The 17656-nt window shown below is 45.3% G+C and overlaps 1 protein-coding gene across 8 annotated transcripts in view; it reads right to left on the minus strand.

Annotated features, from left to right (window-relative positions):
* APLP2 (amyloid beta precursor like protein 2) overlaps positions 1-17656 on the minus strand; it is a 438018-nt gene that overhangs the window by 188826 nt on the left and 231536 nt on the right. For all 8 annotated transcript variants that reach the window (XM_069224475.1, XM_069224476.1, XM_069224474.1 and 5 more), the window contains exons 4-6: positions 15700-15812; positions 7726-7919; positions 7356-7546 (exon numbers count right to left, since the gene is read on the minus strand). In XM_069224475.1, coding sequence (XP_069080576.1) covers positions 7356-7546; positions 7726-7919; positions 15700-15812 — 498 coding nt within the window. The remainder of the gene's footprint in view (positions 1-7355; positions 7547-7725; positions 7920-15699; positions 15813-17656) is intronic.

A 17656-nucleotide genomic window follows, 5' to 3' on the forward strand; every position in this document is an offset into this window, starting at 1 on the left:
ACATCTTGACATAACTGCTTCAGCCAGAAGCCGCCCACACAGAACTTCTCTCCTGTTTTAATGAAACCCTCATAGATGTCCTATTCAGGGCATGGGCCAAGCCCTGCACAGGGGCTCCGGTTTATAGGACAATTGCCCCGCTCCTGGGGACCCAGCTTACCTCACAAAGCACCCCATCCCAGAGAGTCTGGATGTACAGCTGCCATCTCCGAAGTTAACTCTGGGGTGTTCTTTATCACACCACTGGATAGGCCATTCAAGAGGCTGGATCACTTTTTTGTGAGGAAGTGGGGTGTAGTATCTGGACCTCACCCTGTAATACACTTTCCAACTTCTTTACGTCCAGTAGGTTTCATCTGTAAAACCCTCAGCTCGACCATGGGTAGCTGTGGCACTGAGCAACAAGACTTACACAGAGGAACAAGTATTAAGCATTTCAAAAGTACCAAAACAACTGCAGAAGTAATTGATGCGTTACTCAAGAAATCCAACACAATATATACAAATAGCCTTAACTTATTATAACTTTTTAGACATTAGAATGAAAAAGATTCACCAGAGGGTTCCGTAGATATACATTCTGCAAGCAATAATAAATCAGAGCAATTTCACTCAACTGTGAACAAGCCTTAGCAAAGTCAATGAATTGGACACAAAAGCTTTTTCAAAGAAAACGTAGGCCTGTGTCAATGCGGTAGGTCAGAAGTACTTAGGCGACCAACTCTGGAATGAAGCTAGTCAGGGGAGCCACCAAGATCCTCAAGAACAGTTAGTTATCTTCACACAGGAAGCATTCCTTCAGCAGTCCAAGGCACTTTATAGTTGTTGCAAAGGATTCCTATGGAGTGATCCTGATCCAAGGAATGAAGGATGCTGAAGATGCCCTAAGGATGCTATGGATGGAATGCGACCATCAGGGGTCTTCAGCAGGGATTTCTCAGCCCACAACGATGGTGAGGAGGCACACTTGCAGGATGAATGCCCCACAAAGCCCTTTATGGTCTAGACGAAGTCCAGTCGCAACTGGACTAGCAGTCACCCTTTGTCAAGGTGACACGATCATGCTTCCTGGGTCGATAACCCACCTTCTGCCAATCTCTGCAACTCTCTGACAGCACTTTTGGGTTCAGCGACCTCAGGTGCAAATGTTTGTGTCAGGTATTAGTCCTTGATGCTGCACGGGTGCCGCGGTAGCATCTTCAAGACGTTGCGTTACCAACTTGCCCTAGCAGGCTTCTTCTACTGTTTTGCCCCTTGCTGCAAACAGGAGGCCAGTCAGCTGGCCCTTGGGTTTCTCTTCGCTTGACTGGGCTCTAGAGACAGCTTCTCCCTGAGCAGTACACAGCAGGCACAGTCTGTCTCTTCAATAGCCACCATGAGCAGCCTTCTTCTGTGTAATCTCTCTTTGCAGGTTCCTCAGTGCAGCAAGGCAGTCCCTTCTTCAGTCCTCCTCCTAGGTTGGTTGAGATCTGAGGTCTGGGTGCCAAGGAAGCCCACTTTATGCTCACAAAGTGCTCTCAGGGCTGGATGCAGTTGGCAATCAATGGGCTACCAGGTTTCCTCCCACCTGCTGACCACATCCTATGAAGTGCGGCATCTCGCTAGTTTGAAAGGCAACAAAGTGGTAGCTTTGCTAAAGCTACACACTACAACAAGTTACATTAATTTCAACTTGAGATACAAGTCGGGCTTAATGTACCTTGATACACAGGAGCGCCTAATTGGTCTCACCGTTTAGGAATTAGCATAGCTGAGGGGTCGGCGTGTAACCCTGAACTCGCCAAGAGGGCAACAAAGTCTTTCCACAATAAAGAAAAACATGGAGGTTTGTCTGTTTTACTGTCAGGACATGCAAAGTACATGTTCTGCCTGTGCCATATGTTGCACCATGCCTTTAAGGCTCGCTAAGCCTGCTTTCAATGGCAAAGTCAGACTAGCTGCGCACAACTGCTCTACCAGTCTGTAGTAACAGAATGGGGGGCTTGTTTTAATTGGGGGTGTCCAATGTGGCACAATCAGTGCTTCAAACTCCTGGGGTACCCCTCTAGCTTATATGCCCTGGGTACCATTTACTAGGAACATGCAGAGAAGTTAGCCATTTCCAATTGGGTACAGTCAATTTGACATATATCTTTGGGTCAGGGCACTGGCACAGAGGTCTGGTTAGCAGGCCTCAGTGCACTCGCAGAGTTGAAAAACCAATAGCATCAGTCAAAAAATGTGTTGGTGACCATACACAAAGAGGCATTTCCTTACACTTTGGCAAGAGGACGTTCTCTTCTGCCAGCCTTGCACGGAGGTTGGTGAACACAGCAAGCCGCCAGGAACGATACACCCAGACAATCTGGGTTTCCACTGCAAAAGTATAACCCAGGGTCTCAGAGGAGGTCCACGGCATACTGACAGAGGCTATTGCAGATGGCAGGGATGCAGCTAAGTTCACCATTTGCTGCGGACTGGATATGACTGATTCGCGAGGCAGAATGATTACGTCAGTCGCAATCGGACAATGGCAATGATCTACTGGCTTTTTGAGGGGTGCTCAGGCACCCCTTATGGACATGCCCTTCGTGGTTACATTATCTCAGTGCAGCAGAGCTGGGGTCAGCACGGACCCATACCTCTGCTGTGTTTTAGTGGCTCATTTCTTTTTCTAATTATAGCACACTAAATCAGTGTACTCTGTTCCCACTTGAGGAGGCAGAATTGCTACTCCATTTGGGTAAGCTTAAACTCCTTCCAAAAACACAGTGGGTGAAATCAGATTGCTTTTAAATGTTTCAGCACGTCACTTGTCTTGTGGTTTGTTTTTCACTGTGCTACAGGAACTTTACACCAATACTAGCATGCTGTACAATTTTGACGCATGATGCACTGAGATAATATAACCACCTCACCAATGACATGCAGGTGGTTTAAGTCATGCTTTTATCTTCCATTACAGGTTGGCGTTTCCCTTTACAATGAATCATTGTTGAGGTAACAATAACTACACCATAACTAGGTCATTTGTGATTGGACTCCACTAGTTACACCCAGATTCCAACCACTGTGTAGATTAGGGCAGTGGTTCCCAACCTGTGGTCCGCGGACCTCCAGGGGTCCGTGACACATTCCCAGGGGGTCCGCAGGACTGGGCTGGGAGAATGACACTTCTCCAGTGGGGCCTCTGACAAACACGTGCCTCCTGTTTTTATATTTATTACTTCCTTTGTTAAGCAGTTTTAAAAGCACTGCAAAGCTCGTGTACAACAAAAATAAAAGTGTCAAGAGAACTCTATTGATTAATGTACCTGCTGGAGAGGAATGAGAGTTTTGGGTAGTGGCAGTTTTGACTCAAAGGTAGCGCAGATGGTTAATATGCCTGCTGCAAAGAACGTGTATCATGAAAAGAACAGTATTTTATGAGCATGGCACAGTGGGTTACTGCTTTTGTCACAGGGATTCTTTTATTACTGTTCAGTTCATAATAATAATCTAGCACAGTGAGCTATGAACTGCTGTTAAAGAGCTACATGCAAAACGCATGGCACAAATTAGAAAGTTGTTTTTCCCTAGTCTTTCATTTTCCTTATGCTGCTAAAAAAGGTTTGTTTCTGTAGAAATACACTCTTATTACTAACGTCCCCGCTAATCACTGTGCTGTGTTCTCAATCCTAAGTTTGTGCTGCTCCAGACCAAGCACTCTTAGAAAATGCCTGACAGTGTGGATGACATGTGAATCCTACCCCTTGTCGTCCCCTGTAAAGTGCCCTGACACCGACAGTGGTATGAGAGGTGCTTTAAAACTAATGAAGTACATGTGACAGAGAGGCTAGGGAGAGATGAGAGGGCCCCTGTGGTTTACTTCCTTTCCCCAACACTCATTTATGTGAAAAAGCTTTCTCAGATCTTACATACCTAAAAAATATCAAAACAGAAATCGCTCCGGAAATGTAGAATCTGACCTGAGGATTCACCTTTCCTAAATAAAACCAAACAATGAAAAGGTAGTCGCCTAGATGCAGCGCCAACCTTCCCAATAAAATGTTTTGAATTTTGCATATTTTTTTCAATATAAAAGAATTATATCTTTAGTAATTTGAGTATTTGTTTGGTGTGTACTTGTTATATTTTTTGCAAATTATTATTTTCATGTTTGAAATTTAAATCGTACAAATTGCTGGGGGTCCCCGGCTTCCAGTAATGATTCATTGGGGGTCCTCAGGAGTCAAAAGGTTGGGAAACACTGGATTAGGGCAATATTAGTCCTGACGAATTGCCAACTGATCATTATGGTCTTATTTATGGCAAGAAACATGTTGCCTTTTTAAGGCTATCATAGATCATTGTGTCTGGTGATGGCCACTACACTTTTAACTTGACTAGTAGGCTCACTTATTTATTTAAAAAAAAAAATGTAAAAAATAGAGGACTACTTAGCCAATTTTATTATGCACTTCCTTTCACATATTTACCGCCATACACCACTCTACACAATATGCCCTACATGCATTCTTCACATAAGGCATTGAAAAAAGATCTCTGATAAAGAGTCCCTTGTGGGTTCCCGTCAGGCATTCCAGAGCCGGCCCGATGAGGAGCAGGCCCTACGAAGAAGCATGACACCCACTTGTGTGTGTAAGGGCTCCTTTACCTAAGGGAACCGGATCCCATTCCGCTCTCTTGGGGTTTGTCTGACCTCCTACCTTCACTTTTCAGACCTCCTTTTGCCTGGAAGGAACTGCATACTCTTGTTGTATAGTGTAGTTTGTGGAGTCCCTGTCCTGGACTTCTGTCAGGCTGAGATGCGGGCGCCTCTGAACAGGTTTTCCAAGCACTACTGCCTGGACAATCAGGTCCGTCCCGATGGGTACTTTTCATTTTCGGTATCTAACACTTCTTGGTTTTAACTGGTCTGCAGGACCACCACCTCTAAGGTAATGCTTTATCCGGTAGAGACCATCTAGTCATAGATTCCTTACTGGCCCCCTCATCCTCCCTTCTCTGCAAACGGATATCTCTGCGCAGGGTGACTCTTGTCAGTCTTTACTGTCTGCACACTGGTCCATCAGCATTGTGCTGTGGCTCCGTGCGGAAATGTCACAAAAAGAAACTGATGTCAGTACGCTGGGGTGGTACCGTGCAAGTCACTTCCTGCGCGACTACACAGGCATGGAGCAGAACACTATGAACTACTGGCTGGAAGAGATACTACGCAAAATTTCCGGATCCAATCTGATGCCTGGGGAACATTCTAAGGTAAGAAATCTGCAGATCAATAGAATCTCTACCGGATAAGGCATTGCCAAAGGTAAGTAACTTGTTCACTACTGACATCACTTCTGAGGCAGAGCCGAATGACGCCACCTACTGACGTGCAGAGGAACTACTCTAAAATTTCCAGATCCATTCTGATGCCTGGGAAAAATTCAAAGGTAAGGAATCTATAGTTAGAAGTCTCCAGCAGAAGATATTCAATAAACATTAGATTAAGAATTACAGTATTAGATACTCATGCGCGAAATAATAAAAGGTGAGGCCTTGTTTTCCGTTAACCCATTTTTAGTTCTTGGAATACTATAAACTGCCAAGGGGATTAGCTTATTCACTGAACAGTGTCAAGGAACAGGTGCCAACTGAACTAAAGCATATTTCAGACTTCGCCTCATCATTTAAGAATAAAACACATCAAATGTATGGAAAAAAAATACAATCAGGTGAATAAAATAATGAAAAGTGTCTGCAACAGGAAGAAAAATGGTCATCACAGAAAAGAAAAATTGTTTATTGGGATCAAGTAATGGTTACTTGGCACTCAAGCCATATCAACAATAAATGAATGAGGTGTTGACAAGAGATAAACAAAATTAGTGATCTTTTCTATTCCACCAGTCACTAACACTTTGCCTCAATTAGTCGTAATCCATAAATAAGTAAAGAGCTCACTGTATTTCAAAGGGTTTAAGAAGCCTGACTACTCAACAGCTGTATGTGTGGATAATCATTCTTTATTCAAGTCTTTGAACTAAGAGGTGTTCCATGTTTTTTTTTTTTCGGGCTAGCTAATCACTCTGAAATTAATGAATTTCCATTCTTTTGTTATTTTTGTAACTGTCTACTTTTAATGAATGCTTGCAGACCCTTTGTCCTGTGCCCTTTACTTCATACCTTTAAGACTTTGCCTTCTGCAGATTTCCTTAATCATTATCGTACCCTCATCTTTTATTACTTACCCCAATCCCTTTTTCCCCGAAAGTTTTATTGTTCCAAGGTTTTACTTCCCACAAATAGGTCAGGTCCTCCCTGACAAGCAAGCAATATTTGCTCAGCAAAAATTGTCGTTAAGGAAATTAACAAACTGGGATTTTGTTTCATATTTCAGTAAAAATTAAATGACAACACTGGAGCATATTAAAAACCATATCAACAGAACACAAAGTGCTAACAACTAATTCATGGAAGGCTTGTGGGGGGATGCATCACTACATCAACAGTATTTAATCATATGGCGGAGACTCTTGCAATCATTTCAATACATTGGGTTTGGCAGGACTAGACAGATAGTAGATTTAAGCGGAGTCTCTGGGAGACATTTGGATTTCAAATGTCTCCAAAAGGAAGGGAATGTTCCGGGTAAGAGAGCTGAGCACTCCCTGCAACACCTGAGTGTCACACGCTCCAAACTCAGCAAGTATAAGTCAACATTCTGTCCCAAGGATTTCAGTAAGTTAAATATTCTGAGCAATGGCAATACCAGTTACACGCAGAACTTAGAAATGGCAAAAAAAAGTCGCATTACTAATTATTATGAAAGGTTTGAGAGAAAGTTAGAATTTTGAGATGGCCAGACAGGAGTTACGACCAAAGGCAGAAGGAGAGTCAATGCTCAAGAAGAGCCATCTTAAGAACTGGATGGTGGCATAGTCTTTTAAATGAAACTCATCACGAGAGCGGTGTTTGGTGTCTGAAAGTGTTCTGAAGCAGTCTTTATAAAAGGCAGTTCAATTGGTAAGTTAACTTGCTTTGTGACAATCATTACTGCCTCACTCCAGTGACACTGTAATAAATAGTGAAGCATAAATTGACTGCAGATAAGAGGGGCAAAGGAACGATTCAAATGAACAGAGCTATATTCATATTACTGCAATTTCTTTTTAATTGGCACATTGGTGAAAACCCAAGATGAGGCGATAACTGTAAAAGCCTACTGAAGCATCTGAGAAAGACAGATTCCTCTCACTGTCTTACACAAGGAATCGAGACAATGATTTGCATATACACCATAATCGAAGCTTTATCTGTGGTGAGGGGTGAAGGGGAGTCCACAAAAGTGTTTTGTTCGTAGTTTAAAAAAATGTTAGCTTTGAAGTTACCTTTCACATCATCCACTAAGTTCTTCTGCGAGAGGGCTTTGGTGTTACTAGCTTCTGTTGGTGTCTCATCATTATACTCCTCATCTTTGAAGCTGTCATAGTAGTAATCTCTATCCTCCACAACGTCCTCCTCTTCCTCCTCCTCTGCAGCAGCAGTGAAGTCCTCTACATCGGCCTCGGTGGGGAATTCGCTTGGGAGGCAAGAACAGAAAGGTGATAATGGGCTCTCGAGTGGCTGTAGAAGGGTTCCACTGAGGGGAACCGGAGACTGCTGGAATAGGCATTTCAGGGGGTGAGGGGTGTGGTGGAGGGGAGACTCCGACTTTTTATGACAAGAGGTTACACATACATGTAATAATTCAAATCATACCTTTTATATAGATCATAATCTTCTTCGTCTTCTCCTTCATCGTCCTCATCATCATCTTCCTCCTCTTTAGAAAGAGCCTCTTCTGGAATTTTGGTCTGGGGACAGCACACATACTCAGTGCCTCGGAACTGATCAGTGGCACATGGCAGCAGCATCCCATAGCTGTGTAGTATCATGACTTCAGTCATACAGGCCTAGAAAGCAAAAAAAAACACAAGGGCCTCACTGAAATGCACAGGACTTCGAGGTAGGATTTGTTGGATGTGCAATACTCAACCCTGGGTCCCAGCAAACGGGGATAGTAAGCATTGGACACGCTGATAAATAATACATTCACAAACAGAAGACATATCAGAGGATGGGATACCAAACTTCAATGTTCGAGGTCATCACAGTTTAGAGAGAACCATGAGCCCTTCCTTACCTGTAACATCCCACAACACAGAGGACCAAATAGCGAGACTAGTGTTTTTTTAAAGCCAAATCCCCACTTTCTAGATACTTGAATCTGAACTCAAATGTTTTTACACCTGCAAATTTAACCCAATTACATTAAATTACATTTTTTTTAGTATCAGAAATATGAGATCATCAGGTGTGCCCTAATTAAAAATGGTTTAAAAAACACATTTTAAACATGGGTATTAAGTATCAGCTTACAACAGGCGTTCACATGGAACTCATTTAGAAATATATTCTGATAAAACAGGGAAATCCTGTAGTGAATCAATCAAAATTACAAATCCATAGCTGGACAGAAACTTTCTGTTACAAATAAATGCCAACATGAATCACTTAAACAGTCAACCAGTATTTATTCAATTCGTCCGAACTGAATTTATTCTAAAAGTCAAAACAAAATATAAGCATGTAAAAGTATCTAGGGGACTCCGAAATAAATTCCATTTAAGGCACTTCAAGTTATTTCGTTGCCACAATCCAAATTGACTAATTATCAACATCAAGGCTTTACACCCCATTTGTAGCTGGCCTTCAGCATCTTCAGACTGCCTTCTCCAGAAATGGTCAATGGGCTACAAGAAAAACTATAACCTCGCCCTATGGAGGATAATAAAGCTGTCTATGAAAGAACGCCATATATTAAATGGAGGTGTGAAGGGTGAGAAACATAACCAACATCACCACTCATTACACAAGTGTTAACAGATGCCATGAAGAAGGCAATGTTACAAGAAAGGAGAAAGAGAGCTGAAGAGGCAACGATTACAGGTATAGCTCAACAATGAGAAGGCTGCAGGCTCCCTAATCAGTAATCTGCAACCCAGGTGGGTTCTCAGGGCCTCTCTCTGCTTCCTCTGAGCTGTGCCATCTGAGGGAACTCAGGAACCTGATGAAGCTGGAGACACCGGCGCTGGGACCGGGAATGGTGAGGCCTCCAGGAGGCATGACAAAGCCATTAGGTGGGCTGGGGGATCCAGCCCGGCTACTCACTTTCCACATCAATGAGATGCCGGTGTAGGCGTCCAAATGATGAGGAGGCAGAGAGAGCATTGGCAGGATCGCCCTTCTTTTCCTCTTCCCTTGCTTTGGACGGTCCCCAGCTGGGATGCCCATGGTAATTGGTGCAGAGGCCAGGGGCTGCAGAGACTGCAGACCGCACTGCGGGCCCACCAACGGGCAGGAGGACTTGAATCAAGCGGGCCCCCATCTGGTGCCTGGAGTCAGAGAGGGCACAGAGGAGAGATGAAGACAGAGTGCCAGGTAGAACCTCGTTCTTCTCATACCCCTTTCCTCTACAGGCCGAGACACAACCATGTACCCCCCCCCCCCCTGAGCCTGCACGGGGAGGGGGTCAGCCACTGTGGAGATACACCCTACCATTCTACCTGTCAACTTTTGTTGGACTCCGTGAGGACTGGGAAAATGTTAGTCTCCCTCCAGACCACCTTTTTGTCTATGACTCATGGCATACGGAACTCCAGACACAACACATCCTGATTGGCCGGATAGGGTTCCAAGCCCCTCTGGGTGCATCATATCTAGCTCTACCAGGGGACCTCGGAGTGACCATCTAGCACTCTGCTGCCTTTTCAGAAGTGCAGGCTGCTCATGCTACACTGCCTGGGGAGTACTATCAAATACAGGCTGTCGTTAGCAAGCCCAAATCACTCCCCTCCTGCACACGAGTAGCCCACAACACATGCCATTATGGAAGGCTTCACACCATGGGGCACACAAAACCCCACGAAACGGATCAGCACCTGGATCCCTTTGGCTATGACCCAAGTCTCAACTTTGAAGTCAGACAAATTACGTTATCTTAAAGGTGATAAAGAACTTCCACGTCTCCCTGGAGGCCAAGGACCACACCATTGCCATAGATATGACCCTACTGCGGGATTACCAACGAAAACTGTCAGATCGGGTCACCCAATAGGAAAAGACATTCTGACATCTCAAGCAAAAGATCTATGGGCCCACGTGGTGATTTCTGTAAGGACGAGTGGGGGGCCACTCCTGCCAAAGCAATCTCAGAATGGTGAGCCTCCTGGAGGACGATGAAAGTTAGAACATGGAGGAATTCCTGGAGACCTGGCAGCAGGAGCTGGTCCCCCACCCTCCTCACTCAAAAGGTACCCCCACGCCGACCCCCAACAGGGGCGCTGCCACACCAGATTGAAGCCATAATTAAGCACTATAAAGATTGGGACACCATATTTAGAATGGCCAGACAACCGGATCCTATTCTCAGGGACAACCACTGTATCCTCATATTCACGGATTACACACTGGCAGTTCAACAGTTGATAACCTCCTTCCTCGATTTAAAACAAAAGCTCCGAAAATGAGATCAACGTATGCCTTGCTTTTCCCCGTGAAAATGAAAATTATAGCAGACTAGAAGACTCACTTCTTTTTAGTCCCAGCTGACACTTAGGCATGGGAGGAGAACAAAGACGGACCACAGCTAGCATTGTCTCAGAATCATCCTTCTCCACCCACGATGGTGACAACAAAGACACTGCTGCTCTCTTGAGGAGGGAGGGGTGGTTTTGGAGTAGCCTGGGCTCCATCCACCTCAACGGTTCCAGCCCCAGAGAAGGCGTTGGCTGCTGATGCAACTTTGAGACACTAACATGAACTCAACCAACTCCTCGAGGAAGAATACTGGGGATGATGATGACTCCTCTAGGACTCTGCAGGAGATGCAACCCCCCCCCTCAAATGAGTCCAAAGATGAAGGATGACCTCATTTGAGCTTTCTCGGACCTGGTAGCCCCCTCTCCAGCTCATATTTAGGATGGCCCACCAACTCTTTCCTAGCCGTGGTCCTCCCTTAAAGCTGCACCAGCTAAAATGTGATTCTCCTCTTTCTTCTATTAAATAGTAGGAAACTGCCAGCTCTGGGGGGGACACGGCACCCCAGCGCTTCCTGGGCTTCATAGGTAGCAAACATGACAGGCATGCGCTACTTGAAACGGATTACCTTCCAGTATCCCACGAATCCTTCACTGCCTTTTACTGCAGGGTGCAACATAGCCTACACTGTCCCCTACCGGAGATGTTATTAGAAGGTTTGGACAGCAGCCATCAAGCTTGTCACCCGCTGCATTTGTCTTTAATGTGACACAGTTTATGTGTTCAGTTGTTCTTAGAGCTTGAGTTGTTCTTGGAGCTGGCATCTTCCCCACAAGCCATACCTTTCCTCCGTCAGACCCTTCATACTGCAACAGAGAGAGGACCCCACCTCACCCATCACCACACAGAAATTTATGGGGATTCCTATGGACCAATGACTCAAGCACAAACCTTTCAAATGGCCTCATGGAACATTAGAGGGATGCAAACTCAAGCACAACACTATAAAATCCACCCACTCCTTAAGAGAAGAAAAGTTCATATAGCCCTAATACAGGAATCACAGTTTATTCAGAAGCTGATCAACTTCAGAAAAAGTGGACAGATGTAGTATAGTCCACTAATTATTGAGCCTACACCAGAGGAACACTTATTTGGGGGCTGGCAAGAACTCCACTCCAGATTCTGACCCATGAATCCGACCCGATTGCAGTTTTACACTGCTCGAGGCTTCAATGGCCAACCTTTTTTGTTGGGTATGATATATGCCCCAAATTTCAATCAGTCGGCCATTGTCGATCATCCCTCCTCCTATCTAGCGAAGTGGACCCCTTTCCTATGGGTCCTAGGCTTCAATAGTGTCCTTGACGTAGCCTTGAATCATTCTCGCCCTTCCTCCCCACATCTCCACCCATTACCAATGCTCTTAGCCTAGCCTCCTGGCTTTGGCAATGGTACCTTTGGGACAGATGGAGGAAACTGAACCTGAGTCAAGCTTTACATGTACTACTCTCCAGGACATGATTTCTATGTCCCTCTAGATAGAAAAGTATGCTCATCAGAAATCTGCTCCTCTATTTTCATCCTCAATTATCTGTGGAGAGACATGTCTGACCACAATCCCATCCTGTTGGGATTGAGCTGAGGGAGAACACCATACCCAATTCCCACTTAGAGATTTCAAATCTCTGCCCTAGAGGGCACCATTTTTAAGGACACCCTGTCCACCCAGATAGTAGAGTACTTCGAAAATGAGGACTCAACTGCCTCTCCAGTAGTGGAATGGGAGGACTTTAAAGTGGTTATCAGGGGGTCCTGCATCTGCTTTACCTTCGATTAATGCAGGAGTGTCCTTGGGAGAGCTTGCGAAGGTCGAACAGGAACATGTCAACACAAAAAGCCTGGTTGCCTACCATGCCTGCACAACACCCTCACTTATCATGGATATGAGACAAAGCCAAACTGATGTAAAGACTGCTCTACCTGAACTACCTGCCCTATGTTAGCTGGTCTCACTCAGAAGGCGGGATATCCAGCCGCCTGTTGGGCTGGCAGTTCAATAGTGACTCCAAACAGCCTCCCATAACAACTTTGAGAGCCGTAACTGCACTTTCCTCTAATAGCAGGGTGACCTCGACAGGGCCTTTGTGGTTTTCTATACTACACTATACTCCCCCCTGCACTCTTGGCAAGGTCCCCAGAGCCAGATATTCAACCATTCCTTGATCTGGCCCTTCTCCCATTTTAAACTTGGTGGAATGGGCAGAGATTGTTGCCTCATAACACTTGAAGACATTGAAGTGGCAATCACTGACCTGTGAACTGGGAAAACACCAGGGACTGAAGGGCTTTCAGTGGAGCTCTATAAAACATAAGTGGCTACCTTAGCGCCCTGACTGGTAAAACTTCTTGAGGCTGCGCTGAAGTCAAGATGACTCCTAGACACACTCAGGGAAGCACTGTTGGTCTCCCTAATGAAGCCCAGAAAAGGCCCCACTAACCAAGTGTTGTATTGTCTCATAGGCATTCTGAATATGAATTATAACATCCTGAGTAAAATTGGCTACTCAGATCCAACAAGCTCTCCTTGTCTGGTCCACATAGCCCAGAATGCGTATGTCCCAGGGCAGGTGCACAGCAGCGAAAATTAGACAGCTATACAAGGTTATGGAGACTGCGCAAACACATTGGCCTCAAGTCACTGCTCTGTCTTGGACCTAGAAAGGCACTTGATTTCCTCGATTGGGACTTCCTTTTTGCAGTATTGAGCTGTTTCGGCTTTGGAACCCACACCATAAAATTGATCTGTTTACTGTACACTGACCAGACAGTGAGAGTACGAATGAGAGGCCTGGTCTCACAGCGCATAGAAGTGGGTAGGAGTACCAGGCAGGGATGTCCCCTATCCGCTATGCTCTTTGCTCTTGTGGTGGAGCCCCCAGCTGTGCATGCTCCCCTTTAAGGAGTGACTGGGGCATTCTCCGACTGGCTGGGATTACACAGAATCCCCCTATATCCAGATGAAGCCCTCTTATACGTTAAAAATCTTACTGCAGACCTCTCTGACATAGCCCAACTCCTGATGTAATTTGGGACACACTCTGGGTTGCAAGTGAGCTGGTCTTGCCTGCTCCCTCTCCTTTCTGCCATGACACCAGTCCTACTAGATATGGGAGAGGGCCCATAATGCTGGAAAGAAAGGTCCTCCAGCTACCTGGACACTAGAATAGTTCATACCGAGCCAGACCTACTGGATGGCAATCTCAGTAGTGATATCCTTCCTTGGGCCCAAGTTACCTTCTGGAAGTCTTTACCATAAAACGGACATATAGGCATTGTAGAGATGGTGATGATCCTACCTGCTATATTACTTTGCTAAGTTTCCAGGATACCCCACTGGATGGTCTTTTGATATTTGGACAAGATGCTGGGGGATCTCATCTGGCATAACTGCTGGCAGAGGGTGGCTCTACTGAAGTTACAGCTGTCTCCGGAGATAGGGGGATCTGGGAGCCCCAAACTTCAAAATATATTTCTTAGCTGCCCAGCTTCAATGGCTTACCCATTGGCTGGCAGGAAATGGACCAGAGAACACTGGGACAACTGGACCCCCTTTAGATTGAGGGGCAGTCCTTGCTCTGACAGTGCTGGGGGTTCGCCCAGCAAGGGGGCCTACCTGCTTGATGCAGGTGGCTGTGCAGTGTTTGAAGAGTGGACAGCGGCTAACCTGGGATCCCCCCTCCTATGCCTCTCCAAAGGACCTAGCAATCTTCCCAGACAAGATTTGCAAACCTGCAATGGAGCTGGTCTCTCGACCCTAGGATTCCTTTTTCACAATGGGGCATTGCTGACTCTCGAAGATCTATACCCAGGCCAGTCCATAACATACAGTCTCCTGCATGGATTCCTGCAGGATCACTGGCAGGTGGGGGAACACAGATACAGCTACAAATTCCCTCATCAACTGCCTACTTACCTTGAGGGGTGGGTGACGAGTGTCAATTGTGCGGGTGATAGTAACTCACACTCAGATCTTCCTGGAACACCTCTGTGAGGCCTGGGAGGATTCGTTTTGTAGATCCTTGAATGAGAAGGGATAAGCAAGGTCCTTAGAATAACCCTGCAGGATCTCGTGTAACAACCATTTTTAATTGATACAGTTCTATGTGCTTCATAGAGCTTTTCACCCATGCCAATGTCTCTGCTGCATATTTCCAGTTGCCCCAACACCTTTGCCCGCTTCGCAAGTTTGAGTTCTGCCCCTGGCGGCAGACCTCATACAAGTTGTGGGACTTTCCCAGGCTTACCCATTTCTGGAGGAAGATTATCCAGACACTTTCTGTGGCCACCGGCTGACCGCCCCTAGACACTTGGGAGGTGGGAGATCTTGAGATTTACAAATGGTCAGAGACATAAAACGGCTACTCGATTTATTGATCTACCCCAGCTAAACAGGCAACAACAATTAAATGAAAAAGTGTGATCTCCCCAGTGGTAAAACATGGAGGGCTGCTGTGGTGCGCTGGGGTTGGGTGGCAACAATGGCCTTACACAGAGAAGAGGTCAGGAGCCTATAGACCCATTGTGGGGCCATGGAACTGGGACCAGACGACAACCGTACCCCATGAATCTGGGTAGCCGGATGCTCTCCCTCTTCCTGGCCCTGCACACTAGACCCATCTTTCATGGTGTAATAGAGGGGCAAGACTCCTCATTCTTGCCCCGTCACAGGATTGCATTCATTATAGGCCCTAGAAAAGGCACAACATACTCTCTGACACAGTTCACACTTTCCCACAATTTCACTCGCTTTTTCACTCTCTTATAGGTCCAATCAATCTCCTCTCTCTCCCTGACATCCCCCTCGCTGCCAAATTAGCCAGTGTTTTGTCCTCAATTTGAGGGAAACTGTACAGAAGCTCAATAGACTACTCCAATTATGGCCCTCCTTCTCCCTCCAACAGTTGTCTATCATTTACCCTGTTACTATTTTGGTTGGGAAACCTTTATCTATACGCAGTCCAGAACCATATACCGGAAAATACTTTGTACATGTGAGGCATGCTTCTATGTGTAAACACAAAAAACAATTGATTAAAAAAAACAAAAAAAATGAATTCATTTAGGGGATAATGAGTAGTTTCCACAAGTTACCTCTTTGGCTACATTGTGCCAATACTGGTGACTCTTGCACACATCCATGCGCTCCTTATGAAAGAACTTGCACTTCTCTGGGACGAGCAGGACATCGCTGACAAACTCCCCAACTAGGAAACAAACAGCTCTTATTAAAATCAAAGAATCTGACAATTCTAAACCTGAACCCCAGAAACATGAACAAGCCTGTGCCCAACTATGGCAATCTTGTAGTTTCCCAGAAAGCGAATTATTTTGGAAGCAGCGTTCTCCTGTTACTTTAAGACCAAAGGGTACTAGCTTATTCAAAATTTAAGAACCAACAATAAGATCTCACTTGGTGAATTGCAGCAAAACATCTTAAGATGTTGGCAATGCACAAGTGCGTTATAGTGACAAGACAATGATCAACACCATAGGCCTGAGTACGGCAAAGGCAGTAGGTCTGACTTATCTAACTATATTTTAAAACCAGTAAGAATTTTAAGGGTTTGGTGCCATTACAATGTGTTAAAGCTTGAAGAAAGGTATTTTGCTACGTTAAATCTCACAGATGACAATAGCAGGCAAGAACGAAATGGTTACTTACCAGTATGGGGCGTTTTGCAGCCTGAAGAGGTTTCTGGATTCATGTGCTGTGCATCTATCCTGCCATCTAGTGGTTGGGTCCGGAATTGTGTTTCATCCTTATGTCTTTCTCCTATTCTGTTTTTTGTGCGCAGGCATCGACCACTATTTGGTGGTAAGTCCATCCCTTGTGTGGCGTCAGACAGCACCCCAGAAGTTCCTTTGCATCAATGCTACCTTCACATTCTTTTTTCCCCTCTCCTTTTTTCCCCATTAAACTTCCTCTTTTTTCGAATCGCTGTTCTCCTCACCTGTTTGCTTTGCCCCCATTCCTGGGATGGCAATTCACAAAAACACTCTTCATGCTACAAAACTACTCTTACTTGTAGGCACCATTTCATTCTGCAGCATGAAACCTTTTCTGCATTCACATGCTGTGTATCTGATTACGTAGCAGTGTTTATTTCTCTGAGAAGGATGTGTTGCAATGTGGCTGAACTGACAAACAGATGTCGTAGTACTTTGTCATACCTGTGCTTCCTTTTTCAAATGGATGTGTACAGTGTTTCGTGAAGGCCCTTCTTTCTGGTTGCATGTGCCCTGGGGCATGTGGGTTGGGTCTTCAGCACTGATGTTTTCAACTATCTATGGCGCAACTGTCCCTTTCATTACTGGTGTACCACTGCTAGCCCTGGAAAAGGAGGTTAAGAGGTAGTTACATTTCCGGATTGTTTTAATCTTCTGTCAGTAGTACATGAATGCTCTTTCCAAGTTCAAGGTATGAAGTGCCCTCTCTGCTTGAGTCTTTGGATCCTGAAAGAAGGCTGGTAATTTGATGCTCTGTATGACGTGGAAAGGGGATACCACCTTTGGTGATAACTGTGGATTCGTTCTAAGGACCACCACCTCCTTGTGGATTTGAAGGTATGGTTCTAAGACTGTCAGTGTGACAACAGTTAGGTACTTCAATTATGTCTTGTATGTTGGTTCAAATGGTTTTGTCAGGAGTTGAGTGAGCAGTGTATTCAGATTCCACATAGGCGCTGGTGCTGCTCTTGGTAGCACCAATCTTTGACCCTTCCAGGATTCTTTAGATTACTGCTCCCTGTTGTTCCCCTGCTGTAAGTGACTAGGGCCGCCTGGTGAACCTTTAGTGATATGTAGGATAGGCTGCAGTATAGTAGGTGGGTAAGGTATATAAGTACTGTCCGTGTTCTGTCCTAGTCTTTCATGGTCTTTGGAATAGCAGATGTGTCTGGTCCACTTGGCTCTGTAGCACCTTTTGGTGCTTGGTTTTCTTCCCTCTCTCAGGATTTCTATTGGCCTGGGTGGGGGCATTCTATGGTGCCTAAATTCTAGGTATTCAGAAACCACATCGCTAGGTTGAGTTTAGCTGGCTCACGTCACT

Source organism: Pleurodeles waltl, chromosome 3_1 (assembly GCF_031143425.1).
Source record: "Pleurodeles waltl isolate 20211129_DDA chromosome 3_1, aPleWal1.hap1.20221129, whole genome shotgun sequence".
Taxonomy (NCBI): Eukaryota; Metazoa; Chordata; class Amphibia; order Caudata; family Salamandridae; genus Pleurodeles; species Pleurodeles waltl.